A 26,592-nucleotide genomic window follows, 5' to 3' on the forward strand; every position below is an offset into this window, starting at 1 on the left:
TGAATTAGCAAGGAGAAGTTCATCAATGAATAACTAGGTGAGACCAAATTGACAACACCTGGGAAGAAGAGGAGTGTTGAGAGTACAGTCACAAATCTTGACTCTTTTCAGGAAGATGAGGTTCATCATGATCTGTATGCATATTAATTGCCAAAGGGATATCCACCACAGCTGTGTGCCACTCTTAAAGCAGGGGACCTGTTTCAGTGTAATAAATCGTTCCTGCTACATCTTGTTAAAAAGATAGGGTTGCATTATAAATCTGTTTGTGACCAAAAGTTGATGGCCTTCAGAGCCTTATGGTTAGTGTCACTGCCTTTTTTGTGAAAGGGCCTGGGTTCAATTACCAGTATCTCCTCAGATGCCTTCTGAAGTAGGTAGGTCTGGTACAGGTACACTCAGCCCTTCAGGCCATATACAGCTGCTTGAATGAAGAGGTTGTGGCATCGTTGGGATTCATCTACCAGCAATAATGGCTGGAGGAATTTACTGCTTTGCAGGCAGCAGTCAGAACAGGTCTAAGGCTTAATCTGCGAGTAGTGTTGTTTTTTTATTGTTAATGAAATACAAAGATATTACAACATGCAGAACACATAAAAAAAAAGAAGACTGTACTGATAATACTATCAGCAGTAGTACGGCAATTATGACAGATAGTGGGAAGAAAATAAATGAAGTGCTTACCATAGCTTGAAAATGTCTTATTCCTAAGTGCCAGCTTTTATTCAGTCCAAACAAGACAGTTGTCTACCGCAGAGAGATGAACCACTATACTATTGTGAGATGGTTTGAAGACACTTTTCTTTGAAGCTTAACAATTACTCCGTTTTTGATATGGTTAACACTCCATATCTTACAATATGATAACACAAGCACCCAGAAAAAAAATACTTTCTTCTGATGGGAGAAACATAACATAGCGGCAGATAGAAACTTGGAGAGGACATATTTATTACAACTTTTTTGCAACACAAGCCTAAGTATTCAGTTTACTCTGGTGAAAATGCAAAATATACATGCTGTATCCTTATCAGTGCCTTGTCAGTCCATTAGAACTCACTCGGTCTCAGGTCAAATGACACACACACACACACACACACACACACACACACACACACACACACACACACACACACTCTCACTCTGACTAAAGTAGAAAGAGGCAGTTGAAAAAGTGATTCCGCATACTGTCAAAATGTAGTGAAACACATACAAATGATACAGGAAGCTAGGAATATTGAAGATAGTTTACAACAGTGCATTGAAGACTTGATTATTTCTGTCACTGTGAGCGGCAATATTGAGAGTCCCACTGTCTTGACTTTGCATGAATTTGTCTTTCCTGTTGTGATATTAAGTAATACTGTAGCCAGCTGACATCATCTCCTTCTCGTAAGTCAGACTACATTTTAAAAATACGAGGGCTATCCACAAAGTACATTACGTTTTCATTTGTGTTCATTATGGGTGGGGTTAGGGCGGCCATCTTGGTGTCGTGGCATTCCGCCGCTCAGTTGGCATCCTGCCATGCTAGTGAGAGGTTCGTGCTCTACTCCGTTGAGCTACTGTGACAGTCTGAAATGTCAGCGTTAATTGAAAATGCCGTGAAGTGGGGAGTGAGTGCTGTAATAAGGTTTCCGACTCCAAAAAAATGTACACCGATAGAAATCTATCGGCAGCTTTGTGAAGTGTATGGGGACGACATAATCACAATGGCCGAACTGACGTTCACGACAAAGAGCAAAGTGTAAGACCCGGCATAGTGACTGCCGAACTTGTGGAAAAAGTCGCGGTCTGTGAAAACCGTAATTTCACAATAATGGAACACTCTATGAGTTTTCCACAAATTTCACGAAGTTTGTTGCACAAAATCATTACCAAAAGTCTGGGTTACCACAAGTTTTGTGCAAAATGGATACCAAAAATCTTGACAGAGATTCACAAAAATCAGCGAAAGGCTGCAGCGTTAATATTTTTGGACACTTACAAGAAATATGGCGACTCATTACTCGATCGCATCATTACTGGTGACGAAACATGGGTTAAGCATGTCAACTGTGAGACAAAATTGTAGTCAATGCAGCGGGGGCACACAAATTCCCCCCAAAAACCCAATAAATGCACGCAAACAAAGTCGGCAAGGAAGGTGATGGCGACTGTCTTTTTGGGACAGAAAAGGTGTAATTTTTTGTGGATATCCTGGAAAGAGGCACTACAATAAACTCTTGAAGGTATTGCCAAACTCTGCACAACCTTAGAAGAGCAATACAAAACAAGCACAGGGGAAAGTTGGGCTCAAAGATCTTGTCGATTCATGACAACGTCCGGGCCCACACGGCAAATGCCGCTCGTGAAGTTCTCGAATCTTTTAAGTGGGAGATGTTTCCTCATCTGCCGTACAGTCCCGACCTGGCACTGAGCGACTTCCACTTATTCCCAGCAATGAAGAAGTGGTTGGCTGTGCAGCATTTTGATGATGATGCACAGCTTCAAGAGGAGGTAACCACGTGGTTGAAGGCGCAGGTGGTCGAATTTTACGACGAAGGAGTTTCCAAGCTTGTCCATCGCTACAATAAGTGCCTTAATTTAAATGGCAACTATGTAGAAAAGTAGTATTTAAGTGTGGCCTTCATCTGTATATAGTAAAAAAATTCCAATACTTTATTTATATTTAATTCCAAAACGTAATGTACTTTGTGGATAGCCCTCGTATTTCATTTTGTATAGACATGATATTACTTCAGTGCATATTATGAGAGATGAGCGTAAATCCAGAAACAACTAGACATGAAAATTTTTCTTATTTCAGTAATAAATAAAACACCAGTGATACCACCGAGTGAGGTGGTGCAGTTATCACACTGGACTCGGGAGGACGATAGTTCAAACTTGTGTCCAGATATCCTGATTTAGGTTTTCCATGATTTTCCTAAATAGCTTCAGGCAAATGCTGGGATGGTTTCCTTGACAGGACATGGCAGACTTCCTTCCATATCCTTCCCTAATCTGATGGGACCAATGACCTCACTGTTTGGTCCCCTCCCCCAAATAAACCAACCAACCAGCCACACCAGTAATTAAAATTAAGGAAAGAGTTTTGAAATGCTTAGAATATTATTGAGCTATATCATTTGTGAATTCCACAATTCTTCCATGTTTTGTGTAGGAGCTAATGACACTGAAGTCCATATTTTTCACAAATCAAACATTGACAGAGTTGAATAAAAACTTCATTTTCAAAATCTTATACAAGGTGTCTCAAAAAAACACGGAAAACCTTTAGGGGCATGTTCCTTACATCAAAACAAGTGAAAATATCTAGTAAAAACATGGGCTTTAAAAGTATACCTTAATAGCCATGAGCACTTGTTCACCTTCAGCACTATGGAACAGCAAGGACACTGCTTTCCATATTTTGAAAGGAAGTAGTAGGGACCAAGCAAAGAAAAGAAGCGCAGTAAACATGGTATCCGAAATGCATACTTCGAGCTGTGAGCACTTTTTCATCTTCATGAGGATGAAACACACCTCTTCTGCTCAACAATTGCTGATAGCTCTTAATGTATGCATTTTAGTCTCTTTGTTTACTAGACTTTTTTCCTTGGTTTGGTGTGAGGAACCTGTCTGTATAGCTTGTCAGATTTTTTTTTTATACTCTGTATTCAGGAAACACAATGTAATTCAGTAGATTGGAAAGATTCATTGTTGACTGAAATATATAAATAAAATCGCTGAAAAGTAAAAGCTCTTATGGAATTGATGGCATTTCCAGCAAGATACTTAAAGCTTGTTTCCCACAGATAAGTAGGATTCTCAGCCACGTATGTAATAGCTCTTTGGAGCAGGGTGTCTTCACCGATAGACTGAAATATGCCATTGTAAAACCATTGCATAAAAAGTGGGATACGTCAGATGTCAACAACTGCCACCCATTCTCTATTCTAGCCTCCCATATTTGTAAAAATAAAGTACTAACAAAATGTCAGTTTGGTTTTCAGAAAGGCTTTTCAACAGAAAATGCTATATACGCTTTCACTGATCAGATATTAAATGCTCTTAATAACTGGACATCACCCATTGGTATTTTTTGTGATCTCTCAAAGGCCTTTGATTGTGTAAATCATGGAATTCTTTTAGATAAGCTAAATCATTATGGTTTGAGTGGGGCAGTGCTCAAATGGTTTAATTCATACTTAACTGGAAGAATGCAGAAAGTTGAAATAAGTTGTTCATGTAATGTTAAAACAACAGCTGATTCCTCAAACTGTGGGGCTATCAAGTACGGGGTCCCACAGGGTTCGGTCGTAGGTCCTTTACTGTTCTTGATATACATTAATGACTCACCATTCCACATTGATGAAGATGCAAAGTTAGTTCTTTTTGCTGATGATACAAGTATAGTAATAACATCCAGAAACCAAGAACTAAGTGATGTAATTGCAAATGATATTTTTCACAAAATTATTAAGTGGTTCTCAGCAAACAGACTCTCTTTAAATTTTGATAAAACACAGTATATACAGTTCCGTACAGTAAATGGCAAAACTCCAGTAATAAATATAGACTTTGAACAGAAGTCTGGAGCTAAGGTAGAATTTTCAAAATTTTTAGGTGTGTCCATTAATGAGAGGTTGAACTGGAAGCAACACATTGACAGTCTGCTGAAACGTCTGAATTCAGCTATGTATGCTATTAGGGTTATTGCAAATTTTGGTGATAAGAATCTCAATAAATTAGCTTACTATGCCTACTTTCATTCACTGCTTTCGTATGGCATCATATCCTGGGGTAATTCCTCATTGAGTAGAAAAGTATTCATTGCTCAAAAACGTGTAATCGGAATAATTGCTGGAGCCCACCCACAGTTATCCTGCAGACATCTATTTAAGGATCAAGGGATCCTCACAGTAACCTCACAGTATATATATATTCACTTATGAAATTTGTTGTTAATAATCCAACCCAGTTCAAAAGTAATATCAGTGTGCATACCTATAACACCAGGAGAAAGGGTGATGTTCACTATGCAGGGTTAAATCTGACTTTGGCACAGAAAGGGGTAAATTATGCTGCCACAAAAGTCTTTGGTCACCTACCAAACAGTATCAAAAGCCTGACAGATAGCCAACTAACATTTAAAAATAAATTAAAAGAATTTCTAGATGACAACTCCTTCTACTCATTGGCTGAATTTTTAGATATAAATTAAAAAAAATAACTTAAACATTAGTGCCATGCAATATTTTGTGTAATGTAATATCTCGTACAGACCTCTTTTATTAACCTGACATGTTCCACATTATTACGAAGTGTCGTATTCATGATCTATGGAACAAGTATTAATCTAATCTAATCTGAGGTATTTTGATAATCAATGTAAAAAAAATAGTATTCCTGTGTTCTCGGTGGTTTTTGATATATGTTACAAATGGGAAAACTTCATCAGTTTAAAAATATTATCATAACTCTGGCAGTATTGAAAACAAAGAACAAGTATTTGCCACACATAAATATTATGTAGACATCTATACTGCACATTAATTTGAGATTTTGTACTTGATTTTTGTTGGAGATGAAGACTTTAAAGCAATTTTCTATCACTGTGGACAATGACGCACTGTTGAAGCAGCTTGTGGACTAACTAGACACAACACCACAACTTTGGACCTTACGCATCAGCTGCAAACTAGTTTAAATTGTGCTATATATACACTTGACTATTTCACCATTGTTAATTTGTTTACTGGTGTATTGGATGGCATGTAAATTGACATCATCCAGTTACGATGGATGAAGCTCTTGCAGGAAAGCTCACCCCAGTGAACAGCTTACTGCGAGATAAATGGCAGTTCAGTATGAATTACCACTCATTCTTCTTTGATTGCAGTATTGATCCATGTCTCCCACTTGCTAGAAAAATAGTTCTCTGTATGTTTTTTGAACAGTGCCTCAGTAAAAATGTTATAATGTACATAGATTTCATTAAAACCTGAGGTGTAAGAACTAAAGTGGTGAGTGACTTATTAAGACAAAACATGGATTCATACATATTTTTCTATGACTAAATGCTGACAGTGTAATATTGCCCTAGAATTTTGTCAAAAAAAGTGCGTGTCTACATTATTGGTTGTGCTAGGCAGGGAATCCAGATTCTTTCAGATTCTTTATTCACCATTGACCACCTAAGGTGAAATAGGCAATTTACATGGATATTAATAACATTTTCCTTGAATAGTACTTTAAAGGTAAATGAGCATAGCAAATAGTGCCCATATATGCTAACGTACACCATAGCATTAGATAAATACCTTAGGTGATGTCACATAATGAAATCCTTAAAAATTGTCAATTGATTTTATATTATTAAAATCTGTTATATTGTAGAAAGGATTGATTAGTAACCAGTTTAGTAGCTTGCTCCTGAAGCTACTTATGTGAGTCAACCGAGAAGAAAATGGAAGTTTATTGAATATTTTTAGACTATTGATTAGATGGGAATTTCCTGTTCTTGTCAGCCTGTGCCTAGGTATGTCTAATTTTGCTTTGCTTCTGTTATATTGGGGTGTATGTTTTCCCTCATTTCAAAATCTGCTATATTGTTTTTTGCATACAATGCTGAGGCATATATATAAAGATTAATAACTGTTAATATTTTCAGCTGAATGAACAGTGGCGGGCAGCGCTCTGATCTACCAGATTTCCTCATTGCTTGTATCACTTTCTTCTCAATTTTTAGAAGTTCAGTGATGTGAAGAGAGTGTCCCCACATCAGTAGTCCATACTCTATATGTGACTGAAAGAATTCAAAATAAATAGCTCTTAAATATTCTTTTGTCACCAGGCTTCTCAGTTTCCACATTAAATACGTAACTTGAGACAATTTTGTGCGGGTATGGTAGAAGTGTGTTTCCCACGTTAACTTAGTCTACATGAATTCCTAGAATTTTAACTGCTTTCACCTCTACCTCTTTTGACAATACTAGTATAATTTGTTGATTTTTATCAGGATTGCAAAGCAGTGTATTTGGTGAGAACCAATTGAGTGCTTCTTCCAGACCATCTTGCATCATTTGTTGCAGAACTGACATGTTCTCATGCTGAGCAAGCAAAGTTGTGTCATCAGCATAACAAATAACAGTATTGGAGATACAATGGGGCAAATCATTGACTGCAATTATAAAAAAGAATGGCTCAAGGACAGAACCTTGTGGGACTCCTGTCTTAACTTCTAGCAATTGTGAGTCATTGTTTCTGACAGAGGCAAACTGCTTCCTATTGTTTAGGTATGACTCAATTACTGCCAATGCAGAGTCTTGTACACCATAGAATTTGAGTTTAGCAAGTAAGATATCATGAGAAATGCAGTCAAATGCCTTACTTAAATCACATAAAAGAAGTGAGGATTTATTTTTATTCTCAGAGGCTGTTATTACTTCATTCACAATTGAAAGAACAGCAGTAGTGGCATTTCTTCCCTTGCGGAAACCAAATTGACTATTAGAGAGTAAGTTATGTGACTCAAAGTAGTAGTTTATTTGGTTATAAATAAGAGATTCAAATATTATCGAGAAAATGGGAACTATTGAAACTGGTTTGTAATTTTTGAGATCATGTTTGTGCCCTTTTTTTATACACTGGGATAACTTTTGATATTTTTAGAGTTGTAGGATAGACTCCAAACTCTAGACACCAGTTAAACAGAAAGGCCAATGGTTCAATAATTATTTGCACTGTTTTTTTTTAATTATGTAATTGGACAACCAAGAGTAGTCCGTTGCTCTTGGAGTTTGAGAATTTTGCCACTACCTTTGTAATCTCAGTGGGTGCGATTGTCCTCCATTTAAAGGTATTGTTTGCAGGTTGTTGTTGCTTAAGTAAATCACTTGCATTAGTGTTTGTTGTTTCAATTTTGTTCCTAATATCACTTACAGAGCCCATGAAAAAATGATTAACTTTATCCAGGTCAAGAGCTATGCTTGTTCATCATTCCTGCAATGCTCTTGTGCAACAACATTCCATGCAGCTTTGTACTTATTAGGAGCCCATTCAATGTATCTCTTGTATGCTGTTCTTTTTTGCCATTCTAAGCTTAGTTCTGTAGGTTCTCTTACATTCAAGATACACTTTGTACAATTCATCTTTCTGCTCCGTTCCAGATTGAAGAGAATTTTTATACATGTGGTATAATGATAACATATTCTCCCTCATATTGGTAAGTTCATCTGTGTACCACCTAATGTTTTTCTTTATAGGTTGGCTTTTATGATTGATTTTTATAAGAGGAGAACAAGAATACCACAAATCTAAATTTTAATGAAGTTCTTAAAAGCAGTTTCAGTTTTATTTGTTCCCACTTGACAGTTATATATAAAGTTCCACTTAATATCTCAGAGTTTCTGAATGAACTGGTTTACTACTTCTGCCCTCTAACCCACATTACCTTTTCCTTAGAATTGACACTTGTGTTGGAGAGGAGTCCTTCAGTTTTGTTTTGGTTGAGTGTGAGGATTATTGGATCATGGTCTGTAAATCCCCCTCCTACAATACTGACAGTGTAAAAATCCCTATAAAAAGTTAATGATGTCATCTGTACATACTCCATCACGTGTGGCATTTCTATTGCTACAATATAGATTGAACATTCTGAGGTGGTTGAAAATAAATTGATGTGCAGATGTGTAACATGAGGCAGTGCTCCACTTTCTAGGATACTAAGTGCATACTGTTACTGTTGCCCATGTCCTTCCTTAAGAACAATCATCGTGTCTCCTCTGCAAGGCTATATGGGGTGACAAGCAGACTACTTTGGGTGAGATGCTCATCAATTTGAGTGGAGAGAATTGCAGTGCATAGATCTCAACACCCAATATCTATCACTACATCCAGTGCCTGTGCATGACTTTTGGACCGCTCAGCAAAAATAAGAATATAATCATTTTGTAATACATATATTAAAAAATTTTTGTTCTTGTAAACTAGTGAAATTTGATAACTGTTACTAGTGCACTCATTTTCCAGGATGTTCAGCACAAAATAAATGTCTGCCCATTGTTGCATTCATGTTACTGCCATCCAGTGCATGCACACACACAATTAACCTTCATTACACTTCTGCATTTGTACCTATTCTGTGTTCCATGTTTTAGTGGCAGGATTATACTGTTAATTATCACATCAAAAAATGAAGCTGTTTAATTTTTGTTTGCATGTACATGTCTGCAGTCTTGTTACACATTGAAATCCCTGCACAATATTAAGGATACGGGGCACTTATAAATGATGGAAAAATCTAAATTTTGTATATCTGTATTAAATTCTATAGTCTTTCCTGATTACATTTATATACACATTATAGGGTTTCAAATGAAAAATGACCAATATTGACCAAATTTTGAAGTTGTGGTCAATATCCCACCACACCCCCTTTATTTCTGTTACAGAAACCAGTATTATTTGGAAATGAACTGTGAACTTTCTGTTTCCAGTGATTATATATGTTATAGATAGTGTATGTTGGTAACAGTGCAGGTTTCTAGTGTTTGTAAATTATTATCTGTGCTAGTATTTACTTTTGTTCCACTGAAGCAGTTTGTTCATGTGTTACTGTATGTTTGTTGCTCAAATTCTACATACATTTGTGGAAGTACATATCCCTTAGTGTGCAAATAAATATGAACTATGTCATGCATCAAGAAATTCAATAAAAGGAAATTTCATAGTAACCAGTTCACAAACAAAGCAAGCCACACTGTTGAAAATAACCTATGTGCCAGTTCTTCACTGAATAATCTCCCACATAGCACACCTCCTGGTGATTCAAATTATTGTGTTAGCAATGACTCTAATCATAGTGGATTTGTTGTTGTTGTGGTGGGCATCTTAGCTTCTTTAATAAATGAAGTGGCAAAATGTAAACAATGTGATGGTGTAGGATGTCTGGAAATAACTGAACAACAAAGTAGCAGGAAGGGTTTAGTGTCAAAATTAGTTGTTCTGTGTAGATCCTGCAATAAATCTACCTCAAAAATGACCTCGAACATTGTGCATAATTCATATGATGTGAATTTGGAGTTAGTGTATGCAGTCTCTGCAATAGGAAAAGGAAAAAAGGCTGCTCAAATGTTTTGTGGTTTGATGGACCTTCCTCCTCATTCCAGTAGGTTCAACAAGTACATAAAAATGCTTTTAGGTGTCTTGAAAGTCGTATCTAAAGCATCTATGAAACATGTAGTAGAAGAAACTGTAAATATGAGGGGAACCAGGGACATTGTTGTTGCACTTTATGGGACATGGCAACTTCGAGGGCATTGTTCCTTGAATGGTGTTGTAAGTGCTACTTCTCTGGAGAATGGGAAAGTTGTTGATGTTAAGTGCTTATCTAAGTACTGCCACACCTGTGGTGATAACACTGAAGGACATGTTGAACACCAGCGTTCTGATTTTATGTTAGCTACAGTGGGAGGTATGGAGTGTGATGGAGCTCTACAAATATTTCAGAGGTCGGTGCCCATTTATAACGTTAGACACATGAAGTACGTAGGTGATGGGGGGACTAAAGCTTTCAATAAAATTAATGAGTTCAATGTTTATTATGATACCTTGTTAAAAAACTGGAGTGTTGTGGACATGTGCAAAAGAAGATGGGTGCTAGATTGAGGAAGGTACAAAGAGAAATGAAAGGGAAGTTGCTGTCTGGTGGAAAATTTCTGTCTGGCCGAGGCAGATTGACAGAAACTGAAATAGACCTCCTTCAGGATTATTATGGACTGTCCATTAGATGAACTGCACCTCTGAATGATGGTACAGCAATGAGAAAAACTGTATGGGCCACCTACTTTCATAAGTTGTCCACAGATAACCACCCTGTTCACGGACTTTGCCCTAAAGCAGAAGATTCTTGGTGTGGTTACCAAAAAGCAAAATAAAGTGGTCAAATATACCATCATAAGCGTTCTCTTCCTGAGCCTGTTATGTATGGAATAAAAATAATTTTTGGAGACCTGGGTGACCCTGTTTTGCTTAGTAAATCTCTTCATGGGGGCACTCAGAATACAAATGAAAGTTTCAACCATTGCAAATCAGGAAAGATTACCCAAGAATGTTTTTGTACTACTAAATACATGAAAAGCCAGTGTACTGCATTTTTTATAAATGCAGTGATATGTTTCAGTGATTGAGGGGTAGGAAGGTAGGAAGTCCTGAGAAATTTAGGCATAAAATATGGCTCTAATATCGAAGATCAATTGCTTGCGTGCGACAGATAATGGGTGCATGAAGCTGGAAGACTTGCTCTTCAAGCTACCAAATTAGCAAGAAGTGCTAAAAGGAATGCCAAGAGGAAGCTTGAAGATGAAGAAATGCTGCAGGATGATGTCTGTGCTTCAGGAATGTTCTGAGGCACTGTTAATTGGACTCATATCTTCATTTGCAATTTCCCGCAAGTTGTATTTTTCAGATTTCAGGTACAAATATTTCCTAAAGTTTATAAAGCATTGCTCTAATTTCATGTAACTTGCAATAGTCCATATTTACATAGTAGACCTATAGAAAAAAAACATTTTTATTAGAAAAAAAATATAAAAATTAAAATGTAAGAGGTGATATTTTTTATTCTTAATATACTTAATAGGTGGAATTAAATAGGTCTAGTGCCTCAGCCTTCATGTCATGCACATCTGGTAAAAATGTGGTCTCCTTCAAATGTATAACATTAGATTAAATGGTACCTCAATTTGAGGAAGCATTTTGGAAAGAAAAATTGCATCCATTTCTTTGTAATTTTTAATAACCCTAAGCAGGTTGAAAAATATTCAAAATACTTCTAATTTGTTTAGAAAGTATGCTGCATCACCTGATATCAACAAAAAAATCTGTAAAACATATTCATTATAAACAGTGCCTGAAAGAAATTGTTTTGATTTTCACATAATATTGAGCTGGAAAAGTAGCCACTATATGGGCCAAAAAGATGGAGAAGATTTTTTTGTGGAGTAATTTGTTTTTGGCAGCAGCAGAAACATCAGAGCTGTATCTGGCTGATTGAGACAACATCCTTACCTTCCCTTATCAGCTCCGCAAGTGGCATGTTATGATACTGTGCCTGGGGATTTCAATGTGTACTGGACTGGAGATGAGTGCCTGCAGGCAAGTTAACAATTGTGCCTGTGTAGGCTTTCTTGATGTAATAGTTTTGGGTGTCTCCTTGGGTTAGCTGCTGGATTCTGAAATCGGCATTACTCAGTATTTCAGCCATACGTATGCCCACCATTGCTAGGAGAGATGTTATTGCTGCTGAATCCCACTGGAAATTTATGCAATGGTTTAGAAATCAGTGTCCTGTATAGGTCTCCATAATGTACATGATTCATGCACAGTCCACCATAGTTGCTGCTCCAAGACTGTGCTTATGGCGCTGTCTGTAGTAGACCACCACTACTAACAATATATATTGCACTCAGACTATCGTCAAACACTAGGGCTGGGCAATCATAAAAAAGAAGTTTTATGTGAGGCGTTATATAATTTCACATACTGCTAAGAGAAAAATCCTTGTCTTTGTCTATCAGATTGTTTGCCAACTTAATTTCAATTGCCTTCATCCAAACAATGGTCCAAAAATTGGACATTCTACAACTATAAGGGTCTTATCAAATGTGATCCTGTGTACCTTATTTAAACAGTGTTTGGCTACTACCAATTTTTCAGACTGTTGTAGCATTTTGTGGCAGAATTGTTCCATGTGCCTGTCTATAACTGTGCAAATCAACAAGCTGATGCAAGTTTAGCTGAAATTTTGAGTCATTTCGATTTTTGGATTTGGCGTCGGTCATGAGGAGACTACTGTTGTATGTATATTTGGTACAAGGATGTGTGTTCCCAACCTCTGTTAAAACATGACTGTATTTATGTGCACTATGTACAGAGGTAATTGCCAATGCACATAATTTTAGTGTTCCTCAGTGTCTCTTGTACACTAATGTTGATCACTAGCAAACAGTTTGTCATTAAATATCAACAGCATCATACTACTACATAGTTGTAGATCTGTGCAGAGTTTGGTGTGCAGTATCTTACAATGATATGCAGAGGGATACATTGGTGTGCAGTGGGTAGAAGTGAAGATGTCATCCTCTAGGGGTATCTGCAGCAACACCAATTGCAAGACAGTGAGCTCTAGAGGGAGCATGGCTCATGATGGCATTCTGGCAGCCTGTTTAAATATTTCTTCTTCCAAAGAGACATGAGAGCATGTGGTGTGCTATGCACAGTTGACAAATACACTGTCAATAGTACTTTTCCCCTCCCCCCCCCCCCAACCACAAATTCTGCATCGTCATCGCACAGTATGTGGATGAACTATGAGGGCGAGGGAGGGTTGTGCTATTGAGCAGCTAATGGACTTCAATGTGGCATGATGGCAGATGGTACCAACCAACCTACATCCCAAGATTCATCTTGCAAGCCAACAGCAACATCTGCCATAAAGCTGGAGGTAGGATGTCCATCCAATGGCACAAAGGGGTGCAGCAGTGATGCTGCTGAGGACACTGGAAACTGTGAGGCTGATGCTGGATCAATGTCTGTGACTAACTTCACTGTGGAAAATGAGGGATATGGTCACTGTGGCAGTGGTTCAATAGGCAGGCAAGTGTTGTCTGTGGCAGACTGTCAAAGGCTGTCCAGGGGAAGCAGATGGGGTTGCAAGCAGTGTTTTATGAAAAATGAAAATCTACAGCTGGCTCACAATAATCATGAAAAGGAAGTTGGTTTGGATGCTGTTTATGGGTGATTGCCTTGCTGCATATGATAGTGTATAATAAACTTAGACAGTTGTGTGACTAACAGTGCCAGTTTTGCAGTTTTAAGGCTTGTTATAGACTGGATATAAAACTTTGTTCATTATGTAGAGCTTTGTTTTGAAACTGGCATCTGCAATGGAGCATCAAAGCTGCAATAGAGGCAGCAAAGTATAGTGACAGCAACCATGTCATAGTGCTGTCGCAGAAACGCCATAACGAAGCAGAATGCAGTAGGTGTTGGACAATAACAAAGCATTTTCTTTCAAGTGTGAAGCACAAAGTTTTCATACTTGAGCCTGGAAAGTGCAAACGAAATGTTTGAGTTCCTCATCCAATTGCAGAGAGAACAGGACCATTTGGACATCTTGAATCCCATTTTCTTGGGCAAATTGTTGAAATTGCAGCAAGCATAATTGTGAACCATTGTCCACACTGATAGTTTGTGGAAACCTCTATAAACTAAATTCAGAAGTGAATGCTTTTATAGTGCCAACACCATTACTGATTTCATGCATATGGCAACTAGATGTCTGCTGTGTGCTGCCAGGGTAATTATCCACCATGTGTTCCAGAAAGTACCAGCAAAATCTATACTCCAGAGTTTTGTGATAAGCTATTTCCTTCTTCTAAGTGTCAAGTTCTTCTAATCTCTTAGACAACTCCACCTTCTCCACTCATAACTTATCTACTTCATCTCTTAAAATTCTCTGTATCTCCTGTGTTCTAACCCCTGATGAATTGAAAACTCTGACTACAGCATGATTACCTCTTATTTATTGTAAAAGCACAAATGGGAAGAGAAATATTTAAACACATTACTGTCCAGCACTTCCCACTACTTAACATGGTTAAATATCGAGTTATATTCTTTACACTGCACAAAAAATCCAATTATGAGACCAATTAATTGTAACACTATCTTATTACTCCTTATTATATTTAATTAATCTTGATTGAGTGGCTACTCATAACTACTACTACACATCAAAATGATGACTAAACTTAGCTTCACCTCCTGAATCACTATTCATGGTTCACTACAAGTTTACTACTAGACAATGAACCACTCGTCTTGCTTGTGATGCTCACATTACACATGCCAACCAGGTGAAAACTAACACTTATGTTTATACCATCTCAAAATATCATATCTGTTAATCTGAAACATATTGAACTTACATGCACAACTCTGCCTCTGGCAAAATCTACTGACTTGCCAAGACCCCACAGTCAAACAAAACAAAAAAAGACTGCACTCAGCACACCGTGTGTCAATAGAAATGCACCTCTCCAGTATTCAAGTCATATTTTTGATCAATGGATGGCAGTTGCAGGCACTGTCTGCTATCACCAAACATCATCATAATGAGCTCAAACATTCCAATTCTTGCACTACTTAAGTGCCACTGAGATGAGTGTGTGGAATGTTGGGCAGGTTGTTGAGAGAAATATTTCATTAGACTTCAAATATACATCACATTGTTAGCAAGGTGGGGCAGACAATGCCCCACTCTGGTGACCAGGCCGGTAATAGCTTACAGGATATTGGTTACCATCCTAGTGAGGAAATTCATGCATACATGCCCTGAATTTCCAACATAAGGCCGAGCAGCAGGCAGCAGTCAGGCTGTGGCCAAATCAGCAATGCTCTGCTGAGTCTTGCCCAGGTGCTGTGAAATCATCCTTCCTGCACATGCCTTACAACTAGATCATGACACTACAATACATAGAGGTTTGTGACAAGGTTCTGCTTTTTCGCCAACAGTGTTCAACACAGTATGTGGGGAATTAACAGAAATAGTCAAAGTGTCAACTTGAGTGAGAGATTCTGTGTGTGGGTAAATGACATAAGGTCACAACCATAGCAAAGTCCAAAGCTCAGGTGTTGACATGTGGTAAGTTCATAGCCTACCATGCAAGTGAAGTTTGCCTGGAGAGCAACACTAAGAAAACAGACGTATTGGTTCTTTCTTGAGAAGTGGTGCATGTTTGGAATTTGTTATTTACTATACTAGAGAAGTTTTCAACAAGTTATAGATGAATGTAAAACAATGCATCATTAGTACATCCAGAATATTGTGAAAGATGTGAATTTGTGCACCATCTCCATAAATGTTAAAATTGAGACTTATTTCTGCAGCTCAAAATCTGTAGGTTATTTGGCCCAGCACAGAAATCTGTTATGTCTAGACAGAAGAAAAAATCAAGAAGTCTGAAAATTATGTGATAACATATTGTTAAAGGAAATGTATCTAACATGCCAGAACACACTCCAGACACAGCTGTGAGCATGCCAGTGCATTAACTTGATAAACCCAGCAGCAATAAACAGACAGGCAAGGTCATTAAATATCTAGGACAAGGTGGTATATGAGTGGATAGGAAAACCACAACACTGTGACTCTATCCAAACTGTGAAATTGGCAGTTGAAGGTAGAGGTTATTAAATACCTTGAAGTATGCTGCATCAGAGAAAATACTGTCTAATTCTCTGTAAAGATTGCAGTGCAGTTGAGCACAGGGTGAAATCATGAGAATGCATGTTGATAAAATAGCTGCTCTGCAAATTAAATTTTTAAAATTTCTGAGTGTATAAGTGATAAGAATCTCTGAAAAGTTGAATAAAACTCATTAAAAATAAATACTGATAACGTGTAATATGTACACAAGTATATAAGCAGTTTAATTTGAAAGATTGTTTCCTTTTTTTTAGCTCCTTGGCGATCCATTGGGAATCTCTTGGCCCACTGATTGTATCAAGGAGGATCCCAAACTTAATTTAGAAGTGGATGAAACAGAGAATACTGTAAGCATTCACTTTTCTGATTATGCATGTGGTTAATTGTTCAGTTTAAAGGATATATTGCAGTGTAATAGAACAGACTGTGAGTTTTAACACTGTTATTAATTTTCCAGTATTCTTGTACTACTCCACTTGATTTGCATTATCATCTCTTATTTGCTGATTGTTCTAAACAGCATTTGAACAGGACTTGTAACAGTATGTTTAATTCTCTTTTCGGTGAAGCTTCTTTATATCAAACATTTACTTAATGCATAAGTGAGATGGATGCACTAAATATATGTCCAGTAGAAATGTAAAACCTGTTAGTATAAGTTATTTAAGAAATATCTCCCTTTTCAATAACTTTTGATTAATACAATTCAGAAGAATCCATTCAACTTTTAATCATTTTCAGTGAATTTGTGGCAAAAATTTCATAGGTGGGAAGTCTATTAAAAGTGATAGTATTTGTGTTTGATACATCACACTTTATAAACTGGTCTCAGTCTATTTATAATGTGAATACTTCTGTGGTATGTGCTGACTTACATACATGTTTGTCAGTCACAGAAAAACTCACAGGGTTGGACTTCTGGTAAATGATTCTGCACATGTGTGGCGTCAGTATTGGAATCTTGCAGGGCCAAACAAGAAGAATTACCTCCTTGGTGTGTACTGTGACTTTGATGAAGGATTTGCATGTTTCAAGCATGAAATTGTAATTGATAAACTAAAATTTGTGATATTAATGTTGTTCCTGTTGCATAATAGAAAACAGATGGTCAGATTGATAAACTTCTCACAGGAGTAAAACCCAGGTAATATCGGTGTAAATAAAATAGAAAGAAACTTCCACATGGGACAAATATATTAAAAACAAAGATTCCAAGACTTACCAAGCAGGAAAACGCCAGTAGACAGGCACAATAAAATAACACACAAACACACACACAAAATTACAAGCTTTCGCAACCCGCGGTTGCTTCGTCAGGAAAGAGGGAAGAAAAGGAAAGATGAAAGGATGTGGGTTTTAAGGGAGAGGATAATGAGTCATTCCAATCCCGGGAGCAGAAATACTTACCTTAGGGGGAAAAAAGGATACACACACACACACACACACACACACACACACACACACACACACACACACACACGTCCATCCATACATATACAGACACAAGCAGACATATTTCAATATTTCAAATATGTCTGCTTGTGTGTGTGTGTGTGTGTGTGTGTGTGTGTGTGTGTGTGTGTGTGTGCGCGCGCGAGTATATACCTATCCTTTTTTCCCCCTAAGGTAAGTCTTTCCGCTCCCGGGATTGGAATGACTCCTTACCCTCTCCCTTAAAACCCACATCCTTTCATCTTTCCTTTTCCTTCCCTCTTTCCTGACAAAGCAACCGCCGGTTGCGAAAGCAAAGTAATATTTGGCATTATAAAGTAGAGAACTGCACAAGGTTAGGCACTGGACCCACTCTTGTTCACAATGTTCACAAATAAAATTTACAATGGCTGTAAAGTACCCTTAAGACACAGAAGTGTCTGGTGATCATGCAGGCATACCAGTCAAGAGGCCAAACTTCATCATGGTAGGCACAGCCCATGTGATATATGATAGAGTGCAGCTGACTGTTGTGGGAAAATTGGTTCCTACTTTGCATTTACTCTTTCCGCACAAACATTTATTTTTCAGGCTTTATTTTGCTGTGTATTCATGGCATAGTCACCTCTGTGTTGTGTTTTGTGATTTTGTTGATTGTAATGGAAGTGTTATGTTACTTTGGCATTAGTGCAGAAGAAAGTGGTAAAAACAGCTCCCCCATCATCTAGTGAATGAAATTAAATGGTTAAATAGTTTGATGTTGGGCTCAAGGAGTTTCATTGACTTTCACGATTTTTGTATGATTAGGAACTGCAATTTTCAGTTGTTTGAATTTCTCAGAAGTTTTGGTTGCATTGTGCACAAATACATATGTGCTTCTAGCTGGAAGACTGTGTTCCACAGTATAGTTCCAACTGTTATGTGTGATGGTGAGTATTCTTGAAAGATGGAACATGGAAGTTGATTTGTAAGGGCACATGATTTGTAAGGGCACATGATTTGAAGGTCATAAAATCAGTTTTAGAAAAATTGTTTTTTGAAATATTGCTTATGGCTGTGCAAGTATGTGCCATCCTGTTGTTGCTCAGCAAAATGGAGTCACCAGACTGTTTATGGTTGGTACTTGTTATGTAGAGAAATTTGTTCTGTTATGCTGAATATATAGGTAATTTAGATGTGTACATATTTTCCATAAGATAAAAATCATCTTTGGGAATGATTAAGTATCATTAACTGGAAGTGGATGGAAGAAAGTTGGTGATCAAGATTAGCAGGTTCTTGATAATAAGTCAGTGCACTGATTATGAATGAAGTTAAGAATAATAATACAAGGACATTGCAGTAGCTAATTGAAAAACATGGTGACTATGGGAATGTTTATATTAAGATAAATGGTCAGTTATGAGGATCAAGGCGAGGTCACTTACAGTTGAATACACTACTGACCATTAAAATTGCTACACCATGAAGGTGACATGCTAAACATGCAAAAATTAACTGATAGGAAGAAGATGCTGTGATATGCAAATGATTAGCTTTTCAGAGTATTCACACAAGGTTGGCGCCGGTGGTGACACCTACAACGTGCTGACATGAGGAAAGTTTCCAACCGATTTCTTATACACAAACAGCAGTTGACTGGCGTTGCCTGGTGAAGTGTTGTTGTGATGCCTTGTGTAAGGAGGAGAAATGCATACCATCAAGTTTCCGACTTTGATAAAGGTCAGATTGTAGCCTATTGCGATTGCAGTTCATTGTATCGCGACATTGCTGCTCGCTTTGGTCGAGATCCAATGACAGCAGAATACGGAATCGGAGGGTTCAGGAGTGTAATACAGAATGCCGTGCTGGATCCCAGTGGCCTCGTATCACTAGCAGTCTAAATGCCAGGCACCTTATCAGCATGGCTGTAATGGATCGTGCAGCCACGTCTCGATCCCTGAGTCAACAGATGAGCATGTTTGCAAGACAACCACCATCTGCATGAACAGTTCACTGACGTTTGCAGCAGCATAGACTATCAGCTCGGAGACCATGACGGTTGCCCTTGACACTGCATCACAGACAGGAGTGCCTGCAATGGTGTACCCAATGATGAACCTGGGTGCACGAATGGCAAAACATCATTTTTTCGGATGAATCCAGATTCTGTTTACAGCATCATGATGGTCACATCCATGTTTGGCGACATTGCGGTGAACACACATTGACACATTGGAAGCATGTATATGTCATCGCCATACTGGCGTATCTCCTGGTGTGATGGTATGGGATACCATTGGTTACACGTCTCTGTCACCTCTTGTTTGCATTGAAGGCACTTAAAACAGTGGACGTTACATTTCAGATGTGTTAAGACCCGTGGCTCTACCCTTCATTTGATCCCTGCAAAACCCTACATTTCAGCAGGATAATGCACGAGCTTATGTTGCAGGTCCTGTACGGGCCTTTCTGGATACAGAAAATGTTCGACTACTACCCTGGCCAGCACATTCTCCAGATCTCTTACCAATTGAAAACTTCTGGTCAATGTTGGCCGAGCAATTGGCTTGTCACAATACGCCAGTCACTACTCTTGATGAACTGTGGTTTCATGCTGAAGCTGCATGGGCAGCTGTACCTGTACACACCATGAAAGCTCTGTTTGACTCAATGCCCAAGTGTATAAAGGCCATAATAATGGCCAGAGGAGGTTGTTCTGCGTACTGATTTCTCAGGACGTATTCACCCAAATCGTGTGAAAATGTAATCACATGTCAGTTCTAGTATAATATATTTGTCCAATGAATACTCGTTTATCATCTGCATTTCTTCTTGGTGTAGCAATTTTAATGGCCAGTAGTGTACTACATCTAATTTTAGAAGAAGTTGACTTGTAGCAAGAAGTTTTGGAAATGCATGGAACTGTTTCCTCTGTGTGGGCAGGATGTCAAGCACAGGGTGTGGGTTGTGACAAGCCTGAAACCATCAGTGAGGCAGTGTTGGGTAAATATATATTTGTTACAATTTATACAATGGAAATAACTTACCAGTGGCAGTGGAGTGGCATGCGTGGTCAGGAAGTAGGAAACACACCGCTCAGTGAGGGTAGCATCATGTAGGATGCCATCCCAGTTGTCTGCAGGCATTGCCTGTCTAGTCAAGTCACTAACAGTCTAGTGGGCTTTTTACCCAAAGCACCCATATTGACTTTGTAGCTCATGTCCTTGTCAGCAGCCAACACATCCAGACGGAATGACAGTAGCCACATAGAAGTATGCCATAGCCTCCCACCAAGAGACAGCCAGAACTCCAGTAACAACATGAATGCACCTCTCCCTGAAGGTATGAAATCAGCAGCTCACAAGTCAACCTTGATTGAACCCTAGTAAATTGTTGATTTTAGGTGCATAAATCTTCATATCAAAACAAGCAGCACAGAAGGGAAGTGCACCAGGTTGGCAAGCTGGTGTCTCGAAGTTGAAGTCATCAGGTGAACCATAGGAATTACATCATATATCAACTTTGAAGTCGGTTCACTGCAAACTTACAAGACTGCCATACTAACTGACGACTGATTAACGATTACTAAATGTCTCAGCTTCAGAAATCCAAGTATTTACACTGGTTATTATATGCCTATGACATCATTGAATAGTAATGATAAGCAAATTTGGTCTATTTCTTTAAAATCTTCAGCTTGCACTTTCTGCAATGTGTGGATATTATAGAGATGCCCTTGCATGTACTTTACCTACTCTTACTGTATCTTGCACTGCTGTTAGAATGACATTATAGTATGGTCATTTTGCTGTGGCCACACTCTGCGATTTCCACTTGAGTGTTGTGTGGTAATGCGCGAGTGTTAGCTTTCCTTCCCAGTTTACATTTAAATTGAGACACGGCATTGGAGCCTGTCTTGGCTCAGCACTGTGCTTGCCAAGAAAAAACATTAAAAATGTTGCATTCACCCAGACTTCTTTTTTGCAGTGGAACAGAGCATTTTCAGAAAGAGCTGGAATTTTGTTTTGAGGGAAGATAAAGGAAATTGTTTTTTAGAGCCATTAGGACAAGTACATGTAGAGGAAGAATGTTATTGATGATTTGTGTATTTTTCATTCTTCTATACAGCAAATGGAGTCTCTTCATGCACTGTGTGTGGAGAATTAGGATGTGGTTTAGGTGTTTGGGATTGATTGTGGAGATGACGGAGAGGACAATTTAATGTACAGTCTATATTATATATTTTGCCATTATAACTAATGACTTAGCCTATTCCAGGACACTCCATGTCAGGATGGGACAGAGATCAGATTTATGCCAGAGTTTACAGTCAAACAGTGGTAGTATTGACAGGATTTTATTTAAGCGGCTTTATACAGCAGGCAGTTTTGCACCCGTGATCTTTGGGTAGTGTCTCTGATTCATAATCAAAACTTCTTTGGTACTGGGTTTGAATCCAGCTGCCACTTAAATTTTGATTAACAATCAGCATTGGGGGTCAAAGACTTCTGGCATAAGAAGTCAGCCTCATTCTGCCAACAGTCTTGTCAAAAGAGTGCGGAGGAGCGGGCAGAGGTTCAGGGCACTCTCTTGACCTAGGGGTGGGAAACTGCTCCTGAAGGCGCAAGAATCAAAAAAGATCAATTGGCAGAAGCCAATAGAAAGCACTGCATTAAAGACATGTAATGTGTATTCACAGGACATGTGGCCTGTAATTGAAGAAGTGTCATGATGATCTCTCCTTTAGCAAAAAATTCCGGAATAGTCCCCCCATACGGATCTCTGGGAGGGGACTGCCAAAGGGGAGGTTACCATGAGAAAAAGATTGAATAGTCAATGAAATAATAACACTTTGAGTCAGGGCAAGGAATGTCAGAAGCTTCAATGTGGTAGTGAAACAATAAAATGTGAAAAGGGAAATGCAAAAGCTCAATCTAAATTTAGGAGGGGGAAGTGAAGTCAAGTGAATTGGAAAGAAGACAAGGATTTCTGGTCAGCCAAGTATATGATAATATCAACAGCAGCAGAAAATGGTATAATGGGAGTAGGATTCATTTTGAACAGGAAGGTAGGGCAGAGAGTGTGTTACTGTGAACAGTTCAGTGGTAGGATTATTCTTATCAGAATCGAAAGCAAGCCACCTTGACAACAATAGTTCAGGTATATATGCCGACACTGCAAGCTGAAGATGAAGAGATAGAGAAAGTGTACGAGGATACTAAAAGGGTAATACATTATGTAAAGGGAGATGAAAATCTAACAGTCATGGGGTACTGGAATGCAGTTGTAGGGGAAGGAATAGAAGAAAAGGTTACAGGAGAATATGAGAATGGGATATGGAATGAGAGAGGAGAAAGATTGAGTCCCATAATAAACTTCAGCTAGTAATAGTGAATACTCTGTTCAGGAATCACAAGAGGAGGAGGTATACTTGGAAAAGGCTGGGAGATACAGGAAGATTTCAATTAGATTACATCATGGTCAGACAGAGATTCCGAAATCAGATACTGGATTGTAAGGCATACCCAGGAGCAGATGCAGACTCAGATCACAATATAGTCGTGATGAAGAGTAGGCTGAAGTTCAAGACATTAGTCAGGAAGCATCAATAGGCAAAGAAGTGGGATACAGAAGTTCTAAGGAATGACAAGATAGGTTTGAAGTTCTCTAACGCTATAGATACAGCAATAAGGAATAGCGCAGTAGGCAGCACAGTTGAAGAGGAATGGACGTCTCCAAAAAGGGTCATCACAGAAGTTGGGAAGGAAAACATAGGTACAAAGAAGGTAGCTGTGAAGAAACCATAGGTAACAGAAGAAATAATTCAGTTGATTGATGAAAGGAGGAAGTACAAACATGTTCCGGGAAAATCACGAATACAGAAATACAAGTTGCTGAGGAATGAAATAAATAGGAAGTGCAGGGAAGCTAAGATGAAATGGCTGCAGGAAAAATGTGAAGACATTGAAAAAGATATGATTGTCGGAAGGACAGACTCAGCATACAGGAAAGTCAAAACAATCTTTGGTGACATTAAAAGCAATGGTGGTAACATTAAGAGTGCAACGGGAATTCCACTGTTAAATGCAGAGGAGAGAGCAGATAGGTAGAAAGAATACATTGAAAGCCTCTATGATGGTGAAGATTTGTCTGATGTGATAGAAGAAGAAACAGGAGCCGATTTAGAAGAGATAGGGGATCCAGTATTAGAATCGGAATTTAAAAGAGCTTTGGGGACTTACCGTCAAATAAGGCAGAAGGGATAGATAACATTCCATCAGAATTTCTCAAATCATTAGGGGAAGTGGCAAAAAATCGACTATTCACGTTGGTGTGTAGAGTATATGAGTCTGGCGACATACCATCTGACTTTCGGAAAAAAATCATCCACACAATTCTGAAGATGGCAAGTGCTGACAAGTGTGACAATTATCGCAGTGCATACCATCTGACTTTCGGAAAAGCATCATCCACACAATTCCGAAGACGGCAAGCGCTGACAAGTGCGACAATTATCGCACAATCAGCTTAACAGCTCATGCATCGAAGCTGCTTACAAGAATAATATACAGAAGAATGGAAAAGAAAATTGAGAATGTGCTAGGTGACGATCAGTTTGGCTTTAGGAAAAGTAAAGGCACAAGAGAGGCAATTCTGACGTTACGGCTAATAATGGAAGCAAGGCTAAAGAAAAATCAAGACACGTTCATAGGATTTGTCGACCTGGAAAAAGTGTTCAACAGTGTAAAATGGTGCAAGATGTTCAAAATTCTGAGAAAAATAGGGGTAGGCTATAGGGAGAGATGGGTCATATACAATATGTACAACAGCCAAGAGGGAATAATGAGAGTGAACAATCAAGAACAAAGTGCTCGTATTAAGAAGGGTGTAAGACAAGGATGCAGTCTTTTGCCCCTACTGTTCAGTCTGTACATCAAGGAAGCAATTATGGAAATAAAAGAAAGGTTCAGGAGTGGAATTAAAATTCAAGGTGAACGAGTATCAGTGATACAATCTACTGATGACATTGCTGCCCTGAGTAAAGCTGAAGAAGAATTACATGATCTGCTGAATGGAATGAACAGTCTAATGAGTAAAGAGTATGGATTGAGAGTAAATCAAAGAAAGACAAAGGTAATGAAAAGCAGTAGAAATGAGAACAACGAGAAACTTAGTATCAGAGTTGATGATCATGAAGTGGATGTAGTTAAGGAATTCTGCTACCTAGAGCAAAATAACGAGTGACGGACAGAGCAAGGAGAACATCAAAAGCAGACTAATAACGACATTAAGGGCAATCCTGGCCAAGAGAAGTCTACTAATAACAAATATTGGCCTTAATTTAAGGAAGAAATTTCTGAGAATGTACATCTGGAGTGCAGCATTGTATGGTAGTGGAACATGGACTGTGGGAAAACCATAACAGAAGAGAATCAAAGCATTTGACATGTGGTGCTATAGACGAATGTTGAAAATTAGGTGCACTGATAAGGTAAGGAATCAGGAGGTTCTGCACGGAATCAGAAGGGAAAGGAATATGTGGAAAACACTGATAAGGAGAAGGGATACAATGATAGAACATCTGCTAAGACATGAGGGAATGACTTCCATGGTACTAGAGGGAGCTATAGAAGGCAAAAACTGTAAAGGAAGACAGAGATTGAAATACGTCAAGCAAGTAATTGAGGACGTAGGTTGCAAGTGCTAGTCTGAGATGAAGAGGTTAGCACAGGAGAGGAATTCGTGGCGGGCCGCATCAAACCATTCAGAAGTATTGTGACCCCTCCCCCCCCCCCCCCCCAAAAAAAAAAAAACAGCAAGCTGTCCTTGCAAACCCAGCTGACGCCCTGATCTGCCTTTGATGTCTGTGGTCGTGAGTCGCTGGCTGCAGCTACTGCGATGCTGAGCAGTCCACCAGCAGGTGACGCCATACACACTGCCAGTGGTAAAGAATGAGCAGGCTCCCCCACCCGGACCTCTGGGGTCTTGTTGACTACGCACCTCTGCTCTTGCTCATGGTCCTCATGTTGTTTGCTTGGGCGCTGTAAATAATGCCAGAAGTCCATTGCTGACCAGCAGTGCTCTGGTCAACCGTATTCACCCCTCCCCATGGATAAAGCTGATAGATGGCTGATGATGTCTAGGTGGCAACAGGGGTGTGCATCCCCCATACGGATGATGGACAGCTTGCAGTCCACCCACCCTCTAAGGGTGGATGCTGGCTGCCCACTGACTCTCTGCATTGGTCCTTCGGTTCAAGATGCAGACAGAAAGGTGACACGACTGAACACTTTGAGGCCCTAAGCCCAATTACTTATACCCTCAGTTATGCATCTAATGGAGCCCTATTGGAGGGGGACAAGCAGATTTGCTGCATATTATATGTCATGTCAGCTTTTCCTAATTTGTTCTGTACAGAGTATGGGTTGCTAGGCCCAGTTAAATTTGCAAAATGTTAGCTTCTCAGTGGCACCCAATCAGGAACTTCAGACTCTACAAAGGGAACAGCAGTCCAGCTGAACAAGGGACCACAGAATTCGACTCAGCTTTTGCTGCGTACGAATCCATCATACATTCAGTAACAAACATCAATTCAACATCAGAAAGATTATCCACAGTGCCAGTAAAATCTGTAAACAAGGCATACTGTAATGAAACAGGATGTCCCTTAATAATCTTCATACAATAATTGCCGTATTCAAGCAAAAGGTGCACCAAAATTTATTGATCATGTTAAATAAACATGAAATATGGACACTAATGTTACAGAAAGGAGAACAAACATTATCCTCACCAATTAAATGAATAAAAAATCATTCATATTTGATTTTAGAATAACTAAAAAATTTATAAAATTTGGGAGTTCCTAGAATTTACAAATAATACCATCACTTGTAGTACACTAGACTACCTCATGTATT

At 38.7% G+C, this 26,592-nt stretch overlaps 1 protein-coding gene across 1 annotated transcript in view; it reads left to right on the forward strand.

The window, feature by feature from the left end:
- The window catches only part of LOC126295049 (uncharacterized), a 134,932-nt gene that overhangs the window by 80,884 nt on the left and 27,456 nt on the right, over window positions 1–26,592 (forward strand). The window contains exon 6 of the mRNA XM_049987298.1: window positions 16,513–16,605. Within this exon, the coding sequence (XP_049843255.1) occupies window positions 16,513–16,605 (93 nt within the window). The remainder of the gene's footprint in view (window positions 1–16,512; window positions 16,606–26,592) is intronic.

Source organism: Schistocerca gregaria, chromosome 11 (assembly GCF_023897955.1).
Source record: "Schistocerca gregaria isolate iqSchGreg1 chromosome 11, iqSchGreg1.2, whole genome shotgun sequence".
Classification (NCBI taxonomy): Eukaryota; Metazoa; Arthropoda; class Insecta; order Orthoptera; family Acrididae; genus Schistocerca; species Schistocerca gregaria.